This window comes from Vigna angularis, chromosome 1 (genome assembly GCF_016808095.1).
Source record: "Vigna angularis cultivar LongXiaoDou No.4 chromosome 1, ASM1680809v1, whole genome shotgun sequence".
Taxonomy (NCBI): domain Eukaryota; kingdom Viridiplantae; phylum Streptophyta; class Magnoliopsida; order Fabales; family Fabaceae; genus Vigna; species Vigna angularis.
The window spans coordinates 30,919,133-30,942,491 of record NC_068970.1 but is presented as its reverse complement, the minus strand read 5'-3'; the positions used below and the strand labels follow the sequence as shown (position 1 = coordinate 30,942,491).

Genomic DNA, 23,359 nt, shown 5'->3' with positions numbered 1-23,359 from the left:
TCATGTCATGTACATCCGTCTTTGTCATTGCAATAATTATCTTTGTGGATGTGAGCAGAAGGAGACGTACTACTGGAAGAGACGCTGGAGGAAGAGAACCTGGTCGAGGTTGAAGTAAAGACCGAATAGTAGGACGTTCGGTCAGTAGTTTAGTAAATTGTAAGGTGGTCGTTCAATCATCTTCTCCTTTTGATTTGTATGACCGTTCGATATAGGTTTGTGTAAACCGTCCGGTCAGAAGTGTAACCTTGTACAGCTTAAATTTCTAGTGTTGATATGTAAGGCCGTTTGACCATAGCCGTACGTTCTATTTAGTGTAAGACTAATCTGAATTATTATTAAATGTGATTATTCTATTATATAGTTTTAAACTGTATTTTTGGGATGTTAGATGTACACACTAACAAGAATTCTTTTACGTATAAATATAAATAAATACTACTTCTATTATTTGTGAAAGTTGTCATAAACATAAATGGTTTCCATATAAATGGTTTGAAAGCGGAATAACACATATATTAAGAGGGAAGTGTTTAAGATTTCTGATTCTATTAATCATTATTTAACTAAGATTAATGTAAATAATGAGATGATTGAAAAAAATAATTTGGTAAAGATTAATTTGTTTATGTTACCTGTAATATAAATAAGTATATATAACAAAATGATTACATTTTGTTGTTATGAACTAGAAAATTAAACGAGACCAGATTAAGTTCATCAGAAAATATGATCAAGCAACATAGATAAGAGTTGCTGAGGATAATTTACCCAAAGACAGGTTGCAATTCTAATTTCCTCCATAAAAAATATTGATTTTTATGATAATTATCTTAAGAATAATATTAATTATAATTTAATTGATTTTTTATTTTTATTTTATCAGCTAGAGGTTTTTATTAACCTGTGCATTAAAATAAAAATCTGGAAAAACTGATTAAAAAATTGAATATGGAGTAAAAGTTTGAAAAATATATATTTTTTAGATCACATCAAAATCCTATTCAATTCAATTAAAATTAAATTTGTACATGTATACATCTTTATTCATACAGCTACAGTATCCCTAATATTTGTATTTGTTTATAAAATTATTTATGCTCAGTTTTGAGAAAATGTGTAATTAAAAATTTAAACCATTATAAGCTATAAAATAATGAATCCATAAAATATTTTTATCAGTTCTTACTAATTATTTAATATTTGTATTCTTTTTTGTAATTCTCTTTAAAATTAGATTGTGGAGTGAGGAATTGTTGTTATATTCTGAAATTTGAAAACAGATTTAAAAAACTAAGCAGAAATCAGCAGAAAGAAAAGAGGATGAATAACAAAAAATTATTCATCCTCTTTCTTCTCTGACTGAATTTTTTCACAAATTTAAGTGCATTCATTCTCAGTTTGGCGTCAGCCTCACTTGGATCTCAATTACGGAGACGCAATGTTTCACAAACAGACAAATCAAGCATTATATTTTACTCTTGTTTTCCTTTTGGAGTAAAAAACATAAGCTTTTGCATTTGTAAACCCACCACCAATCATAATCCTTGGATTTCTCATTTGTCCCAAACAAAATTAAGGTTTGGGGCTTTTTCCATTCTCCGTAATCCCAGCTGCAGATTCCCCTCGTCAATTCCAGGTTTCACTTTTTTCTCTCTCCTCAAATTCCAAATTAGGGTTCTTGAGTATTACTAATTTTCGTTTGTGTGGTACTTTACAATTTGAGAAATCTACGAGGTGATGATTCAGGGGTATTCTTTAAAATTTAATCTGGAATATGCTTTTGGTGGTTTTATGTTTGAAATGAAACTTGGGGTTGGTGATAGTGTTGCGAATAGAATCTCTTGATCATATTTCTGGTTACTTATCAGTAGTTGTGGATTATATCAGATAAGGTTATTCATGACAGCTGAATTTTGAATGTTGTTTATGTAGCTTAGTGATTGTGAAAGCTCAGCAGAGGGATTGGTGCTGTAGACCGTAGTCCCTGCAATGTATATGCCTGTGGCTACCTCTGCCACACCGAGGGGTGGATTGCCTACTGACAGTGGAGACTCTTCTGTCGCATTAGATCAAGTTCCGCGATGGAATGATGCTGATCAGTCCTTGGGGCTTGAAACTTCATTCTCTGGTTCACATTTTCCTGATCCTCTAGCGTTGCCCTTGGGAGCAGAAAGTGGTGATGGCAGTGAGTCGGTGTCAAAATTCCCTGTTGATAGTGAAGTCAATTCAAAGATATATTTGTGGAGGGGGAATCCCTGGAGTCTTGAAGTGGATGCAGTGGTAAATTCAACAAACGAGGTGAGCACTATCTAGCTCTTTTAGTATTGTTGTGTTGTTCAAGGTTTCCTTCGTTAATATAACTTTTGTAGGTTGGTGTTTTCTATCTTGGCACTATGATATGTGGAACCTCGTGATAGAACTCATTCTCATTTGCTAGAATTGTGAAGGCTGGATATAATAAATTTATTATAAAATTATAAAACTTTCCTATTGGCTGAATAGTGGAACTCGATTTCTTCGATCCTCTCTTTTTCCATCATCTTGGTTTCGAGTTCTTTACAATCTTTTCGGTGCAAGATCAAGGCGTAACAAGATCAAGGCGTAACAGAGATAGACGATGTATAAGAAACCCAGGAATAGCCACCATTACCACCCAAACTGTTCAGAGAAAAGAAAACTCTGTATTTTAATTAGTATACCTGTGCTGTCAGTATAACTGTTATAGTTAGTATAATAAGTAAATATAAGAATTTTATAATAAAGTATACTGTTCACAATACAGAATTCTCCCTCTTACAGGTTTTAGCTTTTCAAAAGCTTTTTTAAATTATTTGACTTTTCCGTCTTTTATTCTTTTCTCCTTTCCCCTTCAATTTTCCTCCACCCATCATATCACCAAAATTTTTCCCACTTAAATTCTCTCACTCTTGCAAATTTCCCACCACCTGCCAATATCCTCAATCCAATCACAATTTCCCAATACACACTTAAGCCTCCTCACCCTACGGCTTATCTCTCCCTTGTGCTGCAAACAGACAACTAGTTGAGATGGGTAAGTAGCTGCTGGAAGCACCTACATGGAAATCATAGAAAGGTCTTACATCTAAATGGACAGATCAAGGATTTAGTTTATGATAGAACACTGTGGCATCATTTGGTTTATGTAGCTAGCTGATTTAGTCTAGTGGGAGAAGACTTTGTTGTCGCATAATATCCTGTTATTCAGCCATTTACTCCACATTTGTTGTAAATTTAAAAGTCCGTGTTTAAGTTCTGATATTTTTAAGGTTTAGAATCACTAACACTGTAGGTTAGCTAAGATTATATCGCTGATAAAGTCAAATTGAACACTTGTAATTTTGTCTGTATAAATTTGTTCAGATATTAGGCAATAAAATCATGATGAATTGTGACAAATGTTGAATTTTTTATTTTTCTCATCCCACTTGTTGCTATCTGTGGTTGATTGCAACTAGGAATTGCATTATATTCTAACATTCATTGTCACTTGTGGAGAGTTTGTTAGACCCCCCAATTAAGAATGTATATAATAGAAGGATTAGGAATAAGCATTAGATGAGCGCTACCCAGTTTGTGTATCAGAAGCTTATGTGTAAAGTCAGGGTTGTTAAAGAGTTATAAAAAATGAGAGGTTAGAGGGGAACTAGTAAGTTCAGTAGTTGGAACTGATATGGGGAGAGGCCTGGATCTTAAAGTCCTGGATAGTTTACGCATTTATTTCTCTCTTTGGGCACCTTTGATTCTGATGAGCATTATACATTCTTTCATCTTTTCATCATTCATTTCTTTACTAGTTCATTACAGTCTTTAACACACTCTTGTAGTTTTAAATATTTTATCCCACATCTCAGAATGTACCTACATATGACAATAATTCTTCATCTGGCTCTTACCAACAAACATCCTAATTACTGAATAAAAGCATTATTGATTGCATTTTGTGTTCTCAAGGCATGAAAGGAATCTACTGTTTATTTAATCATTGGGCTGCAATTATGAACTAAAGAAACACCCTATAGGTTCGCAGATGCCTCTTACTTTCCCCACTATAGTCTCTTTATTTTGCACATTCCATTCCTTGCTTCTGAACATGATTGAGTTGGATTTAATCTTTTAAATATTCCATTGTCATATACAAATATAAATATATATATATATATATATATATATATATATATATATATATATATATATATATATATATATTTATATATATGGCAGATAGTGTCACCGGAAAATAGCAGTAGCCGCATGACAGCTGAAATGTAATATATACTGACCTTTTTGTGAATTTTCATAAATCTTTTAAATATTCCATTGTCATATATATATATATATATATATATATATATATATATATATTACATTTCAGCTGCCATGCGGCTACTGCTATTTGCCGGTGACACTATCTGCCATATTATAAAGTGGATTTTGACCTTTTTGTGAATTTTCACAAATCACTATTGGCAACACTGGTTATTAAATAGAACTGATCACCCATAAATGAAATGGAGTTAATTATATCTTCTTTCTTAAATTCTTATCTGGTTTTTATTTCTTGTCATGAACAGAATATGGATGAAGCACACAGCAGCCCTGGATTGCATGATGCAGCTGGACCTGATCTTGCAGAAGAATGTGCGACTTTGGTATATTTATTTACCAAAATTATATTATGTGCTCTATGTTGAAGTTCAATGTTATATGACCTAGGCTAGGGACTTGAATTATACATTTATTTATTATTATGTTTTTAGTTGTCTTTTTATATTTTTGTGGTTTAATATTTCTTAAACTTGTAAGAAGCAGCTTTGGAATATCCTCATCATTGGAAGAAGAATTCCGTAAAAGATGTTTGGGAATATGAACTAATACATCTGTATTGTGTACAGGGTGGATGTCGAACAGGGATGGCTAAAGTTACCAAGGCATATGACCTTCCTGCAAGGTTTGTATGACCCCTAGCCCATATCTTTTGCTTGTTAAAGGTGTCCCGTTTTACTGGATTTGTACAATAATTTTGATGTTGAATACTGTGCTTTTTTCATCTGGATTTGGATCTTAGAATTTGGTAATATCTGAGAACTGTTAATCATATGTCCTACTCCAGAAAAGAATTATATGGATGCATTCTACTTTATACCCCTTGTTACTGACCCAATCAAATTTCTTAGCAATCTCTTGTCTTGTATTATTTGTATATCATGTTTTATTCTTTGATAAATTACCTGCAGGAAAATTATCCACACTGTTGGCCCAAAGTATGCTATTAAGTACCATAATGCTGCAGAGAATGCTTTAAGTCATTGCTATCGTGCTTGCCTGGAGCTTCTGGTTGAAAATGGACTTCAAAGGTTCCCCTCCCCCAAAACGTTATGTCGTTTATTTTTGTACAGCATTTACTATTTTCATAATGTCATGTTATTCTAAATTCTATGACTTATTTTCCTTTTGGTCTGTATTTATGTAGCATTGCTATGGGTTGTATATATACGGAAGCAAAGAACTATCCCCGAGAACCAGCTGCACATGTAGCTATAAGTGAGGTTTTATGATGTCATGATTTTACCTTTTCAATTTATTTCTTTTGATGTTGTGAGCTGATGCATGAGTTTTTAGGAAACCTCATGGGAAGTTGAGAGCGAAATTACTTTTGGGAATGATTATTACATGTTGTTTCATTTCATCCTTACATAAAGTAAATGAAGCACTTAGGGAAATATTGTAATTAGGGGAATAATATACTTTTGTTGACATTTTGCACTATATTTATGGCTCTAGTTATTATAAGTAAGAACCTTTGCTGTGTACTTAAGGCATGTGGATTCATTCACACATCTCGTTTTTCTTCATCTCAAGCCACAAATACCAAAATTCAGAAAAATGAGTTGCCAGCTTGATAGTAAGTAAGGGAAATTAAAATTTGGTGGAAGGGAAGGGGAAGATAGAATGCCAAAGTATGTGCTCTCTTCAACTTGTCTATCAATTCATTGCCGTTTACAGAATTTGATATTTTATATTATCATTTCATGATGAGTTTAAATATAGGGGTAACAGTCGCAGCTTTGAGTGGGAAAATAGAGTACATGCTGGGTGCATCTTTTTATTTTTAATTTTTTTTTTTTTTATAAATGTTAATTATACCTTAATGCATAATTTCATGTGATCTCAGGTTTTTATATCATATCCTTGCTGAATGCATCTAGTATATAGAGTATGATTCTCTGGCAAGTTAACAATTGTTTGCAAATGCTTGAAGGATGATATATTAATCTTAGGCTAAAATGCCTTTTATTTAGGAACTGTGCGACGATTTCTTGAGAAGCAGAAAAACAATGTAACAGCTGTTGTCTTTTGCACCGTGAGCACAACTGATACTGAAATATATAAAAGGTAATTTATGCATTTCTTTTGTTTTGATCTTTATACCTGCATTGTTTTTAGAAACCTGAACTTACTATTGATAAATAAGTTTGGTTGATTTTCTTTTTCAGCTAGCCTTTAGAGTTTGTATTAATTATTTATACCTTTTGTTTTATTCATGAAGGTTGCTTCCACTGTACTTTCCTCGTGATAAACATGAGGAGCAGGTTGCTTTAACTAAACTTCCTGCTGACGTTGGGGATGAAAATGGTGAGATAATCATGGCAGAGCGTAAAATCAGAATAAAGGCTTTGCCCAAAAGGAGTGTTTCCAGACCACCTGAATTTGCAATTGATCTTCCTGTTAGTGACGTTGGCTTGGCTAGCAGGTCAGTAATAATTTTCCTATTTTATAGCTTTTTTAATACTTTGATTTTTGTGTTTCTTATGGAAAAAAGAAAACTAGGATGAGCATTATCAATCCTACTATATGTGATATTATTGAAACAAAATATGGTTAACATTTTCTGATATATTTAAATTTGTTTGACTGCACATAATTGTAATTGCTTGAGAGTTTTTAATGTATTTGATTAAATAGAAAACAATCCATTTTTTAATCTTATATCTGGTAGAATTTTCCTGATCCATGTGGCTTTTGTAGGAATTCGTCATATTTAGATTCATTTTTGGACCCTGCCTTCATGTCCATGATTAAAGACCCTGATCTAAGGCGTATGGAGCAGTGGGAGAAAACTGCTGAAGCACAGAGAGGCTGGAATTGTGCTAAATTGCTTGGATATGGCAACCTTGGTGGACCTACTTTGTCTGCCGCTGAAGAATATTCTCTACACTCTCGATACCTTTCTAAAGCAAATTCTTTAAATCTTTCTGAAATTGCTGAAATGAAAATTGTGTAAGTATCCATCAATTGAATCATCTATTTTGCATGCATGCTCATAGGTATAATATTATAATATTATTTGTGGTGCTTTATTTGTTGGTTTTTGCTAAATAATTTAACTTCAAGGTTATAAAATTTCTTTCATCCTTTTTGGCCTCTTCATCAAACAGCTAATTGCGATTCTACTAGACCAAAAGTAACTGGAGTCAAGAAAAAGGGAGGAATTGGGACAAGATGGTAATATGGAGAATAGTAGGGCAATGAAGGAATAATTAACAAAGGGATTTGGTTGGGGCAAAATATGATGGATGTAATAACACAATGGACTGGTGGCAAGTCTTTTGTTGGGAGGGGTACTCTAGCCTATTGGAGAGATGGAAGGGGAATAGAGGAGGGGAGGTATTTGGATGAAGCGGAGAATTTTGGTGCAAGGATGTTAGAAGGCTCCTGCTAGAGGACTGGTAGCTGCAGACATAGGGTGTTTGTTAAGGGCTGCATATTTTTAGTGTAGTCTCTATTTATTAATACTTTCCTTTTGTTTCTGATTCCAATGTTGTTTGGTTCATATCAGTAAGTTGTAAAGGTTTTTCAATATTATTATTCTCAGGGTTTGTTAATCCCTATCAAATGTATTAATATTTAATAGTCAGAATGTTCTGTAAGAATAGCAAGTCTTTTGAAGAGAGAAAATAAAAGAATGCTGCTGGACAAAGATTTAATAAGAAGATTTATAGGTATTGTGTAATGAGCTCATACATTTCTCTATAAGGAATAATAATGATGCAATAATTTTATCTCCCCCCTCATGAGCAATGAGTTCGTTACAAATACAATCGACATGAAATCCATTGAGAAGTTTTATGAAAATATTAGTCAATTGGTAATTGGAGCTAACAAAGTTGGTGGTGATTTCTCCTGAGAACACTTTCTCTAGCAACATGACAAGCTATCTGTGTTTATCTCACTCATAGAAGACTCAATTTGATGCAATGTGAAGGGCATCTTGATTGTCACAAATAAGCTTTATTCCATGAATTTCTCCAAATTGTAGTTGTTAGTGTTAGGATATTTATCTTATTTTATCATCATTATAGTGTGTCAAGGGTTACCCTATTTATCATGATTATATTATGTCTAGGATTACCCTATTTATCATGATTATATTGTGTCTAGGGTTACCCTATTTATCATGTACTTGTGTATCAATTTATTCTTATAAATAGAAGATTGTGAGAGGGATCAATTAAGCCCTCTAGAATTATTTTGCAGTTTGAATCTTAAGTTGGTATCAGAGCGGGTCGATCCCGCTTTGGTTTCTATCTCGTAATATATATCTGTCCGGCGCTGCCCGCCACTGTCCGCCGCTGCCCACCGCTGGCCACCGTCAACCGTCGGCCACCACCGTCCGTCGCCGGCCACTGTCCGGCCACCGTTCGGCCACCGTCGCCGCCGGCCACCGCCCGCCGTTGCCGGCCACCGTCGTCCATCACTGTCACAGTTTCCTTTGTCTAAACCCTTAGGGTTTTCTTGTTCCAAATTAGTACTATTCGTCTTCTTCAGAAATGGCGTCTGGCAGTACTCTTTCCTTTTCTGGAAGTCCATCAATTACCTCCGAGAAGCTAAATGGAAAAAATTATCTATCATGGTCCTCCACTTCTATGTTTTCTGAGGATGAATATCAAGAGTATTTAAGGTTAAAGTCTAACACCTTGGCACAACCATCTCAATCTCCCAGTACATCAATAGCTTGCGTTTCTCAATCTATGGAATGTCAAAATTCATGGGTAATTGACTCAGGTGCTTCTGATCACATTTCTGGTAATACCTCTTTGTTCTCAACTATTTCCTTTCGAGAAAAACCTCATTTCATAACCCTTGCAAATGGATCTAAAACTTCTTCCAAAGGAGTCGGTCATGTTTCTTTGTCTCCCTCTCTCAATCTCAACTCAGTCCTTTTTGTCCCTAATTGTCCTTTTAATTTAATTTCCTTAAGCCAGTTGACTAAAATGTTAAATTGTTCAATAACCTTTGATCATAAATCTTTTGTTATACAGGAGTGTGGTTCGGGAAGACAGATTGGAGAAGGATATGAAGCTGGCGGATTATACCATTTTGGATCTCGTCCAAGGGTGTCTTGTGTTGCTACTCCTAATCCTAAAGTGCTACATGATCGACTTGGCCATCCTCATTTGTCCAAATTAAAAAAGATGTGTCCTGAACTTAGTGGTCTCCAAACCTTAGAATGTGAGTCATGTCAATTGGGAAAACATGTTAGATCTTCCTTTCCTAAAAGGTCTCAATCAATATGTAATTCTAGTTTTTCCATCATCCATTCTGATATATGGGGACCTAGTCGTATCTCCTCCTTTGGTTTTAGATATTTTGTTACCTTTATTGATGAATATTCAAGATGTACTTGGGTTTATCTTATGAAAAATCGTTCTGAATTGTTAGCTATCTTTACATCCTTTTTGAATGAAATCAAGAATCAATTTGGTCAAGTAATCAAAATATTAAGAAGTGATAATGCAAAAGAGTATTTCTCATCCTCCTTTTCTGCCATCTTAAGTTCCCATGGTATCTTACATCAGTCTACTTGTCCTCATACACCACAGCAAAATGGTATAGCAGAACGAAAAAATAGACACTTGGTTGAAACTGCTCGTACCCTTTTGCTTGGTGCCCATATTCCTGTCCATCACTGGGGGATGCCATCTTAACTGCATGTTATCTAATTAATAGGATGCCCTCCTCCTCTCTTGATAATAAAGTCCCTTTCTCCATTTTGTTTCCTAATGATCCTCTCTTTCATACATCTCCCCGAGTGTTTGGCTGTGTATGTTTTGTTCATGACATGTCTTCAGGTCTAGACAAACTCTCCGCTCGCGCTCTCAAATGTGTCTTCTTAGGCTATTCTCGACTTCAAAAAGGATATCGGTGTTACTCTCCTGAAACTAAGAAGTATTACATGTCTGCCAATGTCACATTCTTTGAACAGACTCCTTACTTCTCTCCATCTGTTCAGGATGTTTCTTTCCTCCAGCAGGTCCTTCCTATTCCAATGGCTGAGTCAAATAGCTCCACTGTCTCTGTCATTCGAACTCTTGATCACAATCCTTCTACACCTGTTCCTCCACATACTGAGATCATCCCACACAGGGCCCCAATGGATAGTCCACCTCCCCAAGACAATGGTGAATCTCCTACTTCTTCTCCCTCGTCACCTCCTCCCACACCTCCTGGTGCAAATGATTCAGCATGGCCTATTGCCCTCAGAAAAGGTACTCGTTCCACTCGGAACCCTCATCCCATTTATAATTTTCTAAGCTATCATCGATTGTCGCCCTCCTATTTTTCTCTTTTATCCTCAGTGTCCTCTGTTGTTATACCCAAGAATGTGAAAGAAGCACTTGATCATCCTGGATGGCGACAAGCTATGATTGCAGAAATGCAGGCTCTTGACCACAGTAATACTTGGGAGCTGGTGCCCCTTCCCCCAGGCAAAAAGGCGGTTGGTTGTCGATGGGTGTATGCAGTTAAAGTTGGCCCTGATGGTGAAATTGATCGGCTCAAAGCTCGGCTTGTTGCAAAAGGTTACACTCAGGTTTATGGTCTTGATTATTGTGACACTTTCTCTCCTGTAGCCAAGATGACTACTATTCGTCTCTTCTTTGCCATGGCAGCCATTCGTCACTGGACACTTCATCAATTGGATATCAAGAATGCCTTCCTACATGGTGATCTTGAGGAAGAAGTTTATATGGAGCAACCTCCTGGGTTTGTTGCTTAGGGGGAGTCTGGTATGGTATGCAAATTGCATCGATCTCTATATGGCCTCAAGCAATCCCCACGTGCTTGGTTTGGAAAGTTTAGCTCCATTGTTCAAAAATTTGGGCTAAAACGCAGTGAAGCAGACCATTCAGTTTTTTATTGTCATTCTTCTCTCGGAAAATGTGTTTACTTAATAGTATATGTTGATGATATTGTCATTACAGGAAATGATGTTGTTGGAATATCTCAACTAAAAGAGTACTTGTGTAGACATTTTCCAACCAAGGATCTTGGAAGTCTCAAATACTTCTTAGGCATTGAAGTAGCGCAATCAAAAGATGGAGTTGTAATCTCCCAAAGGAAGTATGCTCTTGATATATTACAAGAAACAGGCATGATTGATTGTAGACCGGTAGACAGTCCCATGGACCCAAACCAGAAATTAAGGACAGAAGAAGGTGAATTATTCTCCGATCTAGAGAGGTATAGGAGGCTGGTTGGCAAACTGATTTATCTCACTATTACAAGGCCAGATCTATCCTTTGCAGTTGGAGTGGTTAGTCAGTTCATGCAGGCTCCATGTGTTGACCATTGGAATGCTCTCATTCGCATTCTAAGGTATGTAAAGAAGGCTCCCGGGCAAGGATTGTTATATGAAGATAAAGGAAGCATTCATGTCTCTGGGTATTGTGATGCAGATTGGGCAGGTTCACCTATTGATAGACGGTCTACAACAGGATATTGTGTTTTTCTGGGAGGAAACATTATTTCATGGAAAAGTAAGAAACAAAATGTAGTAGCTCGATCAACCGCGGAAGCCGAGTATAGGGCAATGGCATCACTAACATGTGAACTTATATGGGTGAAACAATTCCTTCAAGAGATTAAATTTTGTGACATCCATACTATGAAGATGTATTGCGACAATCAAGCTGCTCTCCACATTGCATCAAATCCAGTGTTTCACGAGAGGACTAAACATATAGAAATCGATTGTCATTTTGCTCGTGAAAAGTTGTTGACCAAAGAAATATGTACTGAGTTTATTGGGTCAAACGATCAACTCGCAGATGTATTGACAAAGTCATTAAGGGGTCCTCGGATTGAGTTTATTTGTTCCAAGCTTGGTACATATAATTTGTATGCTCCAGCTTGAGGGGGAGTGTTAGGATATTTATCCTATTTTATCATCATTATAGTGTGTCAAGGGTTACCCTATTCTAAGTGGGCATTCTATTCTTCTCTTCCACCCGCAATCGGGCCGCTATCGGACCACCCAATTTCTACTATCACGCACGAGATGTCTATACCTCGGCGTGAAGGGGGTGTGTTGGAAGTCCCACATCGACTAGAGATAAGGCCAAATGATAATATATAAGTGAGGTACAAACCTCACCTTACAAGCCGGTTTTGTGGGGATGAGTTAGGCATAAACTCACTTTCTAATAGTTAGAGAAGTTGCTTAAGCCATGTAATTTCACATGTAGTTTTTGCCATGATATGATAGTTAGCTGCGACAATGGATCTAGCAACTGTATTTTGCTTCTTGCTTTTCTCAATGAGAACAAAACCCCCTTGAGAAGAACGCAATAGCCAAAGGAGATCTCTTGTCGAATGGTGATCATGCCCAATTAGAATCAATGAAACAAACAATCGTGGCATTACCTTTTGTGTTCACATGAGTCTGCAATCTGGTGCATTTTTAATTTGAGTACGCACATGACAACATCCCAATGGCTATTATGAGGGACATTGAGGAACTGGCTTACCACATTGATTTCAAAGGTGATGGTGACAATGTGGTATTCAAGTCTACAAGTCTATGATATCTTCCTGGGTGTTGTAGTGGCTCCTTCTAACCTAAAAGAAGCTTGATGTTGGGTTGCCCAAAACTGGAGGAAATCATGATACTCAATGGTCGAAATAGTAATGTCTGCATGTTGGACAATTTTGATGGATTGGGTAACATTATTTGTCTTTTGTTGTTCCCTTACATTGATGCAACATTATGCTTCAATAATATGACCACAATAGGTACAATAGTTGTAGTGAGGGCAACTCTTGTTGCTAGGTCCCTGACGCATCCTCTATGACAAGATGATTGTGAGATCAAGGTGGAGGTGCTGCAAAATGGGAAGGGAATGCCCAAAAACTGCAAAGTAGAGAGTCACAATAGTTGTTAACTAATCAAACCATAGGCATGGATCATATGGCTGGAATCTGCGTACATACAAGTCAAGGTCTAGTGGGACATAGGAAATTGGAACATTAATATGGTTCTACTTCGAACATGATTCAATGATAATTGAAATCACAATGGAGTTGTGTTTTGGAAATTCCTTACATCTTTACTCATATTCAATGTGAATGGTTCATATATGTGTTCCGATTGATCTTTCAAGGTTCTATTATTTATACAACATTTGTGACGCTGATAAAAAAAATGATATTTGTGATTAATGTGTGAGATATATCTGTTTTTCAGCTATCGTGGAGGGGTAGACAGTGAGGGCCATCCTGTCGTGGTTGTTGTAGGGGCCCACTTTTTACTCAGGTGTCTTGATCTGGAGCGGTTTGTGCTCCATGTGGTAAAGGTTAGTCTGGCTATACCTTGCCACTGGACACTTTATTCTGGTGTCAAGCTTTAGATTCGCCATTGTAAATATTTGGGCAATGCATACTTCTATTGAAGTCAAAACAGATTTATATGCGTAAGTTCTAATCTCAATCTTTCTTCTCCTTTGTTTTCTTGGTGTTAAATTTCAGGAGTTTGAGCCTTTAATACAGAAGCCTTTTTCCGTTGTGTATTTCCATTCTGCTGCATCTTTGCAGATGTAAGTATTTAATGTTTGAATTCTAGGATGTTCTCATTGATTTATTATTTTCCTATGAAATATAGGTTTATAAGCGAATCATTGATAAATATTTTAGGAACGTTCAAGTGGAATGAGCAGATTATACTTTCATTGCTAACTCAATTATTTTTTGAATTATGTGTTTACTGTTCAAATTAATTGCAATAGTTTTCGTATACATAATTTTTGTTAATTGGTAATCCACTCATTTTATTCAACCAGGTAAAGGGAAATCTGAAAATTCAGCAGTCGAGATATGGAAAAATTGTTTGAACGTTTGTGTTATCCATATGGAATAGTAATTTGGTTACCAAACTATTTACATTGTATTGGTAGTGCATATTTGTAGGAAACACGTGCTTGGCCATTGGATTTGTCCATGCGAGGCATAGAATCATAAAGCCACTTACTACTTGTAGTTTGTACCTTTGTTATTAATATTGAGCAACCCTTTGGTTTTATTCAATGTGATTTAAGTATATGCTACTTTGCCGAGGATGTTATATCTGTTAAAATCTATTGCCTGCTGATGGAAGATATTACTGTTTGAGTGGTTTGCTTTTATGAAGAGCATCACTTAAGAGAGACAAAGGTGTTTTTGGATAAATTGTGTTAAAACGAACACATGGTTGTGCTACTGGAGTGAAGCATACTGAATTTAAGATAGTACATTTTGAAGGTGGCTTAAGAGTATGTTACATTAGTTCGTTGCTTTGTGAATTGTAAAAGTGTCGTTACTGGTTGCTCCTGATTGCTGTGCAATACTCTTTTTTTTTGGTTTTGTTGGCAGTTGAGTTTTACTTTTTTCCTCCACTGTTTTGATATAATTAGACAGCCAGACCTGGGTTGGATGAGAAGATTGCAACAAATACTTGGTAGGAAGCACCAGCGCAACCTGCATGTAAACATGGTTTACTTGTCATTTTTTTATTTTTTACTCTTACGAACTATTCCTGCTGTCCTAAAAGTTCTCGAATTTCTTATTATGACGAGTGTAGGCAATATATGTCCTTCACCCAACTTTCGGACTAAAAGCAGCCGTATTTGGGCTTCAGTTGTTTGTGGACAATGTGGTAAAGCAGTGGAACCTATAAACATATTTTATGACCTCGTGTGTTTGTATATTTATTACTAAAATATAACTTTCAGGTTTGGAAGAAAGTGGTATATGTTGATAGACTTCTGCAGCTGTTCAGATATGTACCTCGTGAACAGTTGACCATTCCAGATTTTGTGTTTCAGTTGAGTGTTTAGTTTTGGCGTGGAGCATCTTTACTTTTTCTTTTCACATTGTTATTTTGTACAATAACCATTTTCAATATGTCTTCTAAAAGTATTTAGAATTGGAACATTCTAGCATGTCGGAATGATGCCCTATGTTACAAAGTATCCTCACAGGATTCTTTTGCCCTATTTGTGCATCAAGTGTTTTTTCTTGTATCTATTTCCTTTTAGTAAATGTAGTTTAGATCATAGGCTGGCACTAATTTGTTTCATACTTCATGTAGGCATGATTTGGAGGTAAATGGAGGAACGGGTCTCATTGTGGATCCCAGAACAAAATATGTGTATAACAGACCGTGAGACTCATGTGCTTATCATTTAGTGGATAAAGAAGTTCACTGCAACTCATGTGCTTATCATTTAGTGGATAAAGAAGTTCACTGCAGTTTCTTCATTATTTGTCTCGCCCTTATTGTCGTTATTAATAGGGAGAAATGTTTATGGAAGCATTCCTTGTTTTATGTTCCGAACTTTTGGGAAGAGTTCGAGTTCCCTTGTATGTATTTGTGATTGACCGTGGAAGCTAATTGGTTGAATTTCTTGGATTATTTGTACATTTCAAGGGTGATATATTGAATAAAATTAGGCTTTGGTTCCTCATTGCATCATTGGGCTTTAGTTATCTGGTGACTATGAACTTGAACGTCTCAATTATATTTTGTTATCTCCTAGAGAAATTATCGCATACTTCTGGCTTTTTAGTACTAGGTTAGGTCAATAAATTATTGGTATAATCAAGTATTCATTAATTGTCATAATGTCTTCATATATGTACCATGTTTATGCAAGTCCAGGATCTTCGAATCAAGAGGTACCATTATGCTATTTCCTCTCCCTCTATTAAAGGAAATGAAATATACAGTTTATTTAGAAGGCTATCAGTGATCGATCAAGATTACTTGAGATACTGATTAAAAGCAAAGTAATGAGGCCTGTCTAATCCATTTATGAATGTCGGGTAGGCAAGGTTCTGTACAAGTAACAAAGTTACAACCACTTATTACATCGTAAAAATCATTGGGTGACGGATTTGTAATGTTTTACAAGTTTGAATAAGAATAACAACTACTTGTAAACACAAACTAATTTATGAACAAAGATTCTAACTATTCGCAACATTCAATCATTAGTCTTACAAACTTCCTGCACTGTTTTACATAATTTTTTTTATAAGTATTTTTCTACTGTCGATGAGTTCTTTGGTCTTCATTGTTTTCATCTTCAAATCTTAACTGTAGCATACATTTCTAAAGTTATGGAAAAAAGAATCAGGCGACGTCATTGCCTCAACCTTATACATTCGTACCGAGGAGTCCTCACTATTTTCACCATATTAATTCTCCCAAATTACCATACTTTCTCTCCAGATCATTTTACCACTGCAGAATACTGATCACATTATCCACTACATTGCAGCAGCAAGCAAATGACAAGACAATATTTGCCTCCACTGCATACCTCATAAGGTCATCCTCAACAGTTTCCTGTGTGGGTGTAATGGTGACACCAGTGAGTTTCGTTGCATCTGTCGACAATATTTAACTTTCACTTCAACCGGAATCGGATCAATTACAAGTACCAAGCACCTAAGCTCCTGGGTTCTCATATCCAATGGCTATCTCCAATCTTCCAAGAATTAAGTTTATAGGTTTTGTTGAAGCAAGTAGTTCTGCTTTATCACTACACAAAGACTGACTAACAAAGTATTGCCATTTTGGCACAAGTGTCATTGTTGAGATCCATCTCCACTGAACTACAGCCAGGGACCTTGTTTAACCCTCTTTGTTTTATCGTCTCCCTCACCTGGCTAACCATGCCCCATCTCCCATCTGAAGCATACAGGTTTGACACAAGCACGTAGTAAGAAGCTTCATCAGGGTGCAACTCCAACATTCTCTTAACAGCCACTTCCCCCATATCAAATCTAGAATGAAGCCCACAACCATGGAGAAAAGCTCCAAACACACTAACACCAGGTTCAACAGGCATTCTATCAATAAAATGAAACGCCTCTTCAAGGTTCCCAGAGCGCGCCAACATATCAACCATACACGCATAGTGCTTCATGGATGGAACAAAATTCAACTCCTCACACATAAAATTAAACAACCTGGACCCCTCTCCAACCATTCCCGAATGACTGCAAGCCGCTAATATAGTTGTAAACACCGCTTCATTAGGCTCAAGCTCCTCCTTCAACATTTCCCTAAACAGCACAAGAGATCCATTTCCATCCCCCTGTATTCCATAGCCACCAATCATTGCACCCCACGTCACCACATTCTTTTCGCCCATCGAATCAAACACCATCCTCGCCGCTTTCGTATCCCCACATTTTGCGTAGAAATTCAGCAAAGCAGTGCCAACGTATATGCTGGACAACACCAAGCCATCCTTCAACGACAAGGCATGAACAGAGCAACCAAGCTGAAGCGCGCCAAGGGAAGCACACGCAGAGAGAACACCGACCACAGTAACCGCATCCGGCGAGAACAACTCCAATCTCATCCTCTTGAAAAGCTCCAGAGCCTCACACTCCTCACCACTCTGCGCACAGCCAGAAATAATAGAGTTCCAAGACACAACATCCTTGTCAATTGATTCAAACACGTTACGGGCATCTGAAACAAGGCCACATTTCGCATACATATCAACCAGAGCATTCCTCGCAGGAGGATCCTCCAATCCACACTTAACTACAAAACAATGAAGTAGTTTCCCCATAGCAGAACTACGTAGTTGCCCACACGCAGATAACAAACTCGAAACGGTGACAGAATTGGGTAAAAGCCTTGCCCATTTCTCGTTCTTGAACAACTCTATCGCTAAGCGAGGATAACCTCTCTGAGTATACCCTACAATCATAGCTGTCCATGAAAAAAGATCCTGATGATGATCGGAAAAAGAGAGACTTTCATCAAACACCGCACGTGCGTCCCGAACGCTCCCACATTTGACATAAAAATTCAAAAGCGAGGTGGTCAAGAAAGAATTAACCGAAATTCCGTTTTTGATAACAAACCCATGAACCCACTTTCCCTGGTGCAACCACCCCAGGCTGGTGCAGGCACTGACCACGCTCCCCATTGTAAACTCATTGCCGGGGACGAAGGCTTCTTGCATTCTGTTGAACAGGGTTAGGCCTTCACGAGCGCAGTCGTTTTGCACGTAAGCGACGATCATTGAGGTCCAGGAAACGACGTCGCGGTGTGGTATTTCGTCGAAGGCGCGTTGCGCGTTAGAGAGTAGGGCGCATTTGGCGTAGGCATCGACGAGGGAGGTGAGGAGGAAGCTGTCGGGAGGGAGGGACTTGGTGACGTGGCAGTGTGTGAGTGCGGCCTGGAGGAGGTCACGTGTTTCGGCGGAGGATTTGAGGACGACGGAGAAGAGGATGTCGTCGTGAGGGGTGGGATGGAGGGAGTACCGCATCAGGCGGTAGACTGAAACGACGTCGGAGTGGTTGTCGTTGAGGAAGTAGGAGCGGATCATGACTTTGAAGGAGTAGAGGTCGCGGGAGGGGAGGTGGTCGAAGAGTGCGCGGGCGCGGTGGAGGACGCCAAAGGAGCCGTAGAGGCTGACGAGCTTCGTCGAGAGGAGGAGCTCGCCGCTGAGGCCGAGGACCACCAAGGACGCGTGCAACTTCTGCAAACTTTGCAGGTTAGTGCAGAGGTGGGAGAGGTAGAATGTGGCAGGAAACGGTGGCGGTTGTTCATGGTAGTGGTGGTGGTGACGGAGGGAGCTCCGTAGAAGACGAGGTTTTGAAGCAGCGAGAAGAAGTCTTGAAGCCCTGGATTGCATGATGCAGCTGGACTTTCTTGCCTAAGAATGTGCGACTTTAGTATATTTATTTACCAAAATTATATTACGTGCTCTATGTGGAAGTTTGAATGTTATACGAGGTAGGGACTTGAATTACACATTTATTTATTATTATGTTTTTAGTTGTCTTTTTATATTTTCGTGGTTTAATATTTCTTAAACTTGTAAGAAGCAGCTTTGGAATATCTCATCATTGGGAAGAAGAATTCTATAAAAGATGCATGAGAATATGAACTAATACATCTGTATTGTGTACAGGGTGGATGTCGAACAGGGATGGCTAAAGTTACCGAGGCATATGACCTTCCTGCCAGGTTTGTATGACCCCAACCCATATCTTTTCTTGTTATAGGTGTCTGGATTTGTACAATAATTTTGATTAGAATTTGGTAACATCTGAGAACTGTTTATCATATGTCCTACTCCAGAAATTATATGGATGCATTCTACTTTATACCCTTTGTTTCTGACCCAATCAAATTTCTTAGCAATCTCTTGTCTTGTATTATCTGTATACCATGTTTTATTCTTTGATAAATTACCTGTGGGAAAATTATCCACACTGTTGGACCAAAGTATGCGATTAAGTACCATAATGATGCAGAAAATGCTTGAAGTCATTGCTATCGTTCTTGCCTGGAGCTTCTTGTTGAAAATGGACTTCAAAGGTTCCCCTCCCGAAAACGTTATGTCGTTGATTTTTGTACAGCATTTACTGTTTTCATGATGTTATGTTCTTCAAAATTCTACAACTTACTTTCTTTTTGGCCTGTATTTATGTAGCATTGCTATGGGTTGTATTTATACGGAGGCAAAGAACTATCCCCGAGAACCAGCTGCACATGTAGCTATAAGTGAGTTTTTTTGTCATGATTTTACTTTTTCAATTTATTTCTTTTGATGTTGCGAGTTGATGCATGATTTATTAGAAAACCTCATGGGAAGTTGAGAACGAAATTACTTGTGGGAATTATTATTACATTTCATTTCATCCTTACATTAAGTAAATGAAGCACGGATAATAATATTGTAATTATGTAATATATTGTATATAGGAAAATATTGTAATTTAGAGCATATAATACTTTTGTTGACATTTTGCATTCTATATATATATATATATATATATATATATATATATATATATATTTGTGGCTCTAGTTATTATAAGAAACAAGCTTTGCGTACTTAAGACATGTGGATTCATTCACATATCCTCGTTTTTTTTCATATCAAGCCACAAATGACAAAATACAAAAAAATGAGTTGCCAGCTTGATAGTAAGGGAAATTAAAATTTGGTGGAAGGGAAGGGGAAGATAGAATGCCATAATATGTGCTCTTTTCAACTTTGTTAGGATATTTATCCTATTTTATCATCATTATAGTGTGTCAAGGGTTATCCTATTTATCATGATTATATTGTGTCTAGGATTATCCTATCTTGATTATATTGTGTTTAGGGTTATCGTATTTATCATGTACTTGTGTATCAATTTATTCTTATAAATAGAAGATTGTGAGAGAGATCAATCAAGCCCTCTAGAATTATTTTACAGTTCAATCTTAAGTTGGTATCAGAGCGGGTCGATCCCGCTCTGGTTTCTGTCTTGTAATATATATCTGTCCGGTGCCACAGTTCTTCTTCGCCCGCCACCGTCCGCCGCTGCCCGCCGCCGGCCACTGTCCACCGTCGGCCACCGCTGTCCGTCGCCGGCCACCGCTGTCCGTCGCCGGCCACCGCTGTCCGTCGCCGGCCACCGTCGTCCGTCGCCGGCCACCGTCGCCGCCGGCCACCGCCCGCCGTTGCCGGCCACCGTCATCCATCACTGTCACAGTTTCCTTCATCTAAAACCCTTAGGGTTTTCTTGTTCCTCGCTAGTACTATTTGTCTTCTTCAAAAATGGCGTCTGGCAGTACTCTTTCCTTCTCTGGAAGTCCATCAATTACCTCCGAGAAGCTAAATGGAAAAAATTATCTGTCATGGTCTGCTGCCGTGGAGATGTGGTTCCTTGGCCAAGGGCATTATGACCACCTTGAGCGAGATGGAAGCCATGTGCCTACTGAAAAAGCTAATCAGTGGAAACAAGTAGATTTCCAGTTGTGTGCCCTGTTATGGCAATCAGTGGAACCCAAACTTCTTGTATCTTTGAGGGCTTTCAAAACTTGTCACTCCTTTTGGAAGAAAGCCCAAAGCATTTATGCCAACGATATTCAACATCTCTATGACACTACGAACAAGCTTGCATCTCTTAAAATGGCAGACCATGATATGGTGTCCTTCATGGCTGAAGCCCAATCTGCTGTCGAAGAACTTAGGATGTTTTTGGAAGTAGATCCATTAGAGGATATAAAAAAGAAACTAGACAAATTTTACATGGTGTTGATCCTTCGTGCCCTACATCCTGATTTTGATCATCTCAGAGATCAACTTCTAACTAGTCATGAGGTCCCCTCTATGGAAACATTGACCACTCGCCTTCTGCGTGTCCTAGTACCTCAAACTCAAGAAGTGCATGTACTAGTGGAACCATCTATCATGGTTGCCACACGAGGAAGAGGAGGACGTGGCACTAGAGGAGGAGGACGAGGAGGTCGGGGACGTCCTCAATGCACATATTGTAAAAGGATGGGTCATACTCAAGAGAGTTGCTACTCCTTACATGGTTTCCCTTCCAAAACCGCCAATATTTCGAAGACTGAAACTGCCACTTCGAAGACTGAAACTTCCACTTCTATGTTTTCTGAGGATGAATATCAAGAGTATTTAAGGTTAAAGTCTAACAGCTTGGCACAACCATCTCAATCTCCCAATACATCAACAACCTGCATTTCTCAATCTGTGGAAGGTCACAATTCATGGGTAATTGACTCAGGTGCTTCTGATCACATTTCTGGTAATACCTCTTTGTTCTCATCTATTTCCTTTCGAGAAAAACCTCATTTCATAACCCTTGCAAATGGATCTAAAACTTCTTCCAAAGGAGTCAGTCATGTTTCTTTATCTCCCTCCCTCAATCTCAACTCAGTCCTTTTTGTCCCTAATTGTCCTTTTAATTTAATTTCCTTAAGCCAATTGACTAAAATGTTAAATTGTTCAATAACCTTTGATCATAAATCTTTTGTTATACAAGAGCGTGGTTCGAGGAGACAGATTGGAGAAGGATATGAAGCTGGCGGATTATACCATTTTGGATCTCGTCCAAGGGTGTCCTGTGTTGCTGCTCCTAATCCTAAAGTGCTACATGATCGACTTGGCCATCCTCATTTGTCCAAATTAAAAAAAATGTGTCCTGAACTGAGTGGTCTCCAAACCTTAGAATGTGAGTCATGTCAATTAGGAAAACATGTTAGATCTTCCTTTCCTAAAAGGTCTCAATCAATATGTAATTCTAGTTTTTCCATCATCCATTCTGATATATGGGGACCTAGTCGTATCTCCTCCTTTGGTTTTAGATATTTTGTTACCTTTATTGATGAATATTCACGATGTACTTGAGTTTATCTTATGAAAAATCGTTCTGAATTGTTAGCTATCTTTACATCCTTTTTGAATGAAATCAAGAATCAATTTGGTCAAGTAATCAAAATATTAAGAAGTGATAATGCAAAAGAGTATTTCTCATCCTCTTTTTCTGCCATCTTGAGTTCCCATGGTATCTTACATCAGTCTACTTGTCCTCATACACCATAGCAAAATGGTATAGTAAAACGAAAAAATAGACACTTGGTTGAAATTGCTCGTACCCTTTTGCTTGGTGCCCATATTCTTGTCCATCACTGGGGGATGCCATCTTAACTGCATGTTATCTTATTAATAGGATGCCCTCCTCCTCTCTTAATAATAAAGTCCCTTTCTCCATTTTGTTTCCTAATGTCCTCTCTTTCATACATCTCCCCGAGTGTTTGGCTGTGTATGTTTTGTTCATGACATGTCTTTAGGTCTAGACAAACTCTCCGCTCGCGCTGTCAAATGTGTCTTCTTAGGCTATTCTCGACTTCAAAAAGGATATCGGTGTTACTCTCCTGAAACTAAGAAGTATTACATGTCTGCCAATGTCACATTCTTTGAACAGACTCCTTACTTCTCTCCATTGGTTCAGGATGTTTCTATCCTCCAACAGGTCCTTCCTATTCCAATGGCTGAGTCAAATAGCTCTACTATCTCTGTCATTCCAAGTCTTGATCACAATCCTTCTACACCTGTTTCTCCACATACTGAGATCATCCCACACAGGGCCCCAATGGATAGACCACCTCCCCAAGACAATGGTGAATCTCCTACTTTAGATTCTTCTCCCTCGTCACCTCCTCCCACACCTCCTGGTGCAAATGATTCAG

At 37.7% G+C, this 23,359-nt stretch overlaps 2 protein-coding genes across 5 annotated transcripts; one reads left to right on the top strand and one right to left on the bottom strand.

Moving 5' to 3' along the window:
• Positions 1-1,285: 1,285 nt before the first annotated feature.
• On the top strand, positions 1,286-15,805 carry LOC108323028 (uncharacterized). 4 transcript variants are annotated; one of them, XM_017555356.2, is made up of 15 exons: positions 1,287-1,639; positions 1,941-2,301; positions 4,596-4,673; positions 4,917-4,972; positions 5,259-5,378; positions 5,495-5,565; positions 6,324-6,417; positions 6,572-6,775; positions 7,051-7,302; positions 13,547-13,655; positions 13,828-13,895; positions 14,748-14,817; positions 14,915-14,989; positions 15,066-15,157; positions 15,425-15,805. In XM_017555356.2, the coding sequence occupies exons 2-15, from the start codon at positions 1,993-1,995 to the stop codon at positions 15,498-15,500; spliced, it is 1,674 nt and encodes a 557-aa protein (XP_017410845.1). In that variant the 5' UTR covers positions 1,287-1,639; positions 1,941-1,992; the 3' UTR covers positions 15,501-15,805. The 4 variants fall into 4 exon arrangements, with proteins under 4 accessions (XP_052733126.1, XP_017410845.1, XP_017410844.1 ...); XM_017555355.2 differs by having other exon boundaries at positions 1,936-2,301; XM_052877171.1 differs by lacking the exon at positions 1,287-1,639 and having other exon boundaries at positions 2,161-2,301; positions 4,596-4,662.
• Positions 15,806-16,147: 342 nt separating this feature from the next.
• Positions 16,148-18,998, bottom strand: LOC108323027 (pentatricopeptide repeat-containing protein At2g03380, mitochondrial). Its single transcript, XM_017555354.2, has one exon. The coding sequence runs from the start codon at positions 18,996-18,998 to the stop codon at positions 16,896-16,898; it is 2,103 nt and encodes a 700-aa protein (XP_017410843.1). The 3' UTR covers positions 16,148-16,895.
• Positions 18,999-23,359: the final 4,361 nt, after the last annotated feature.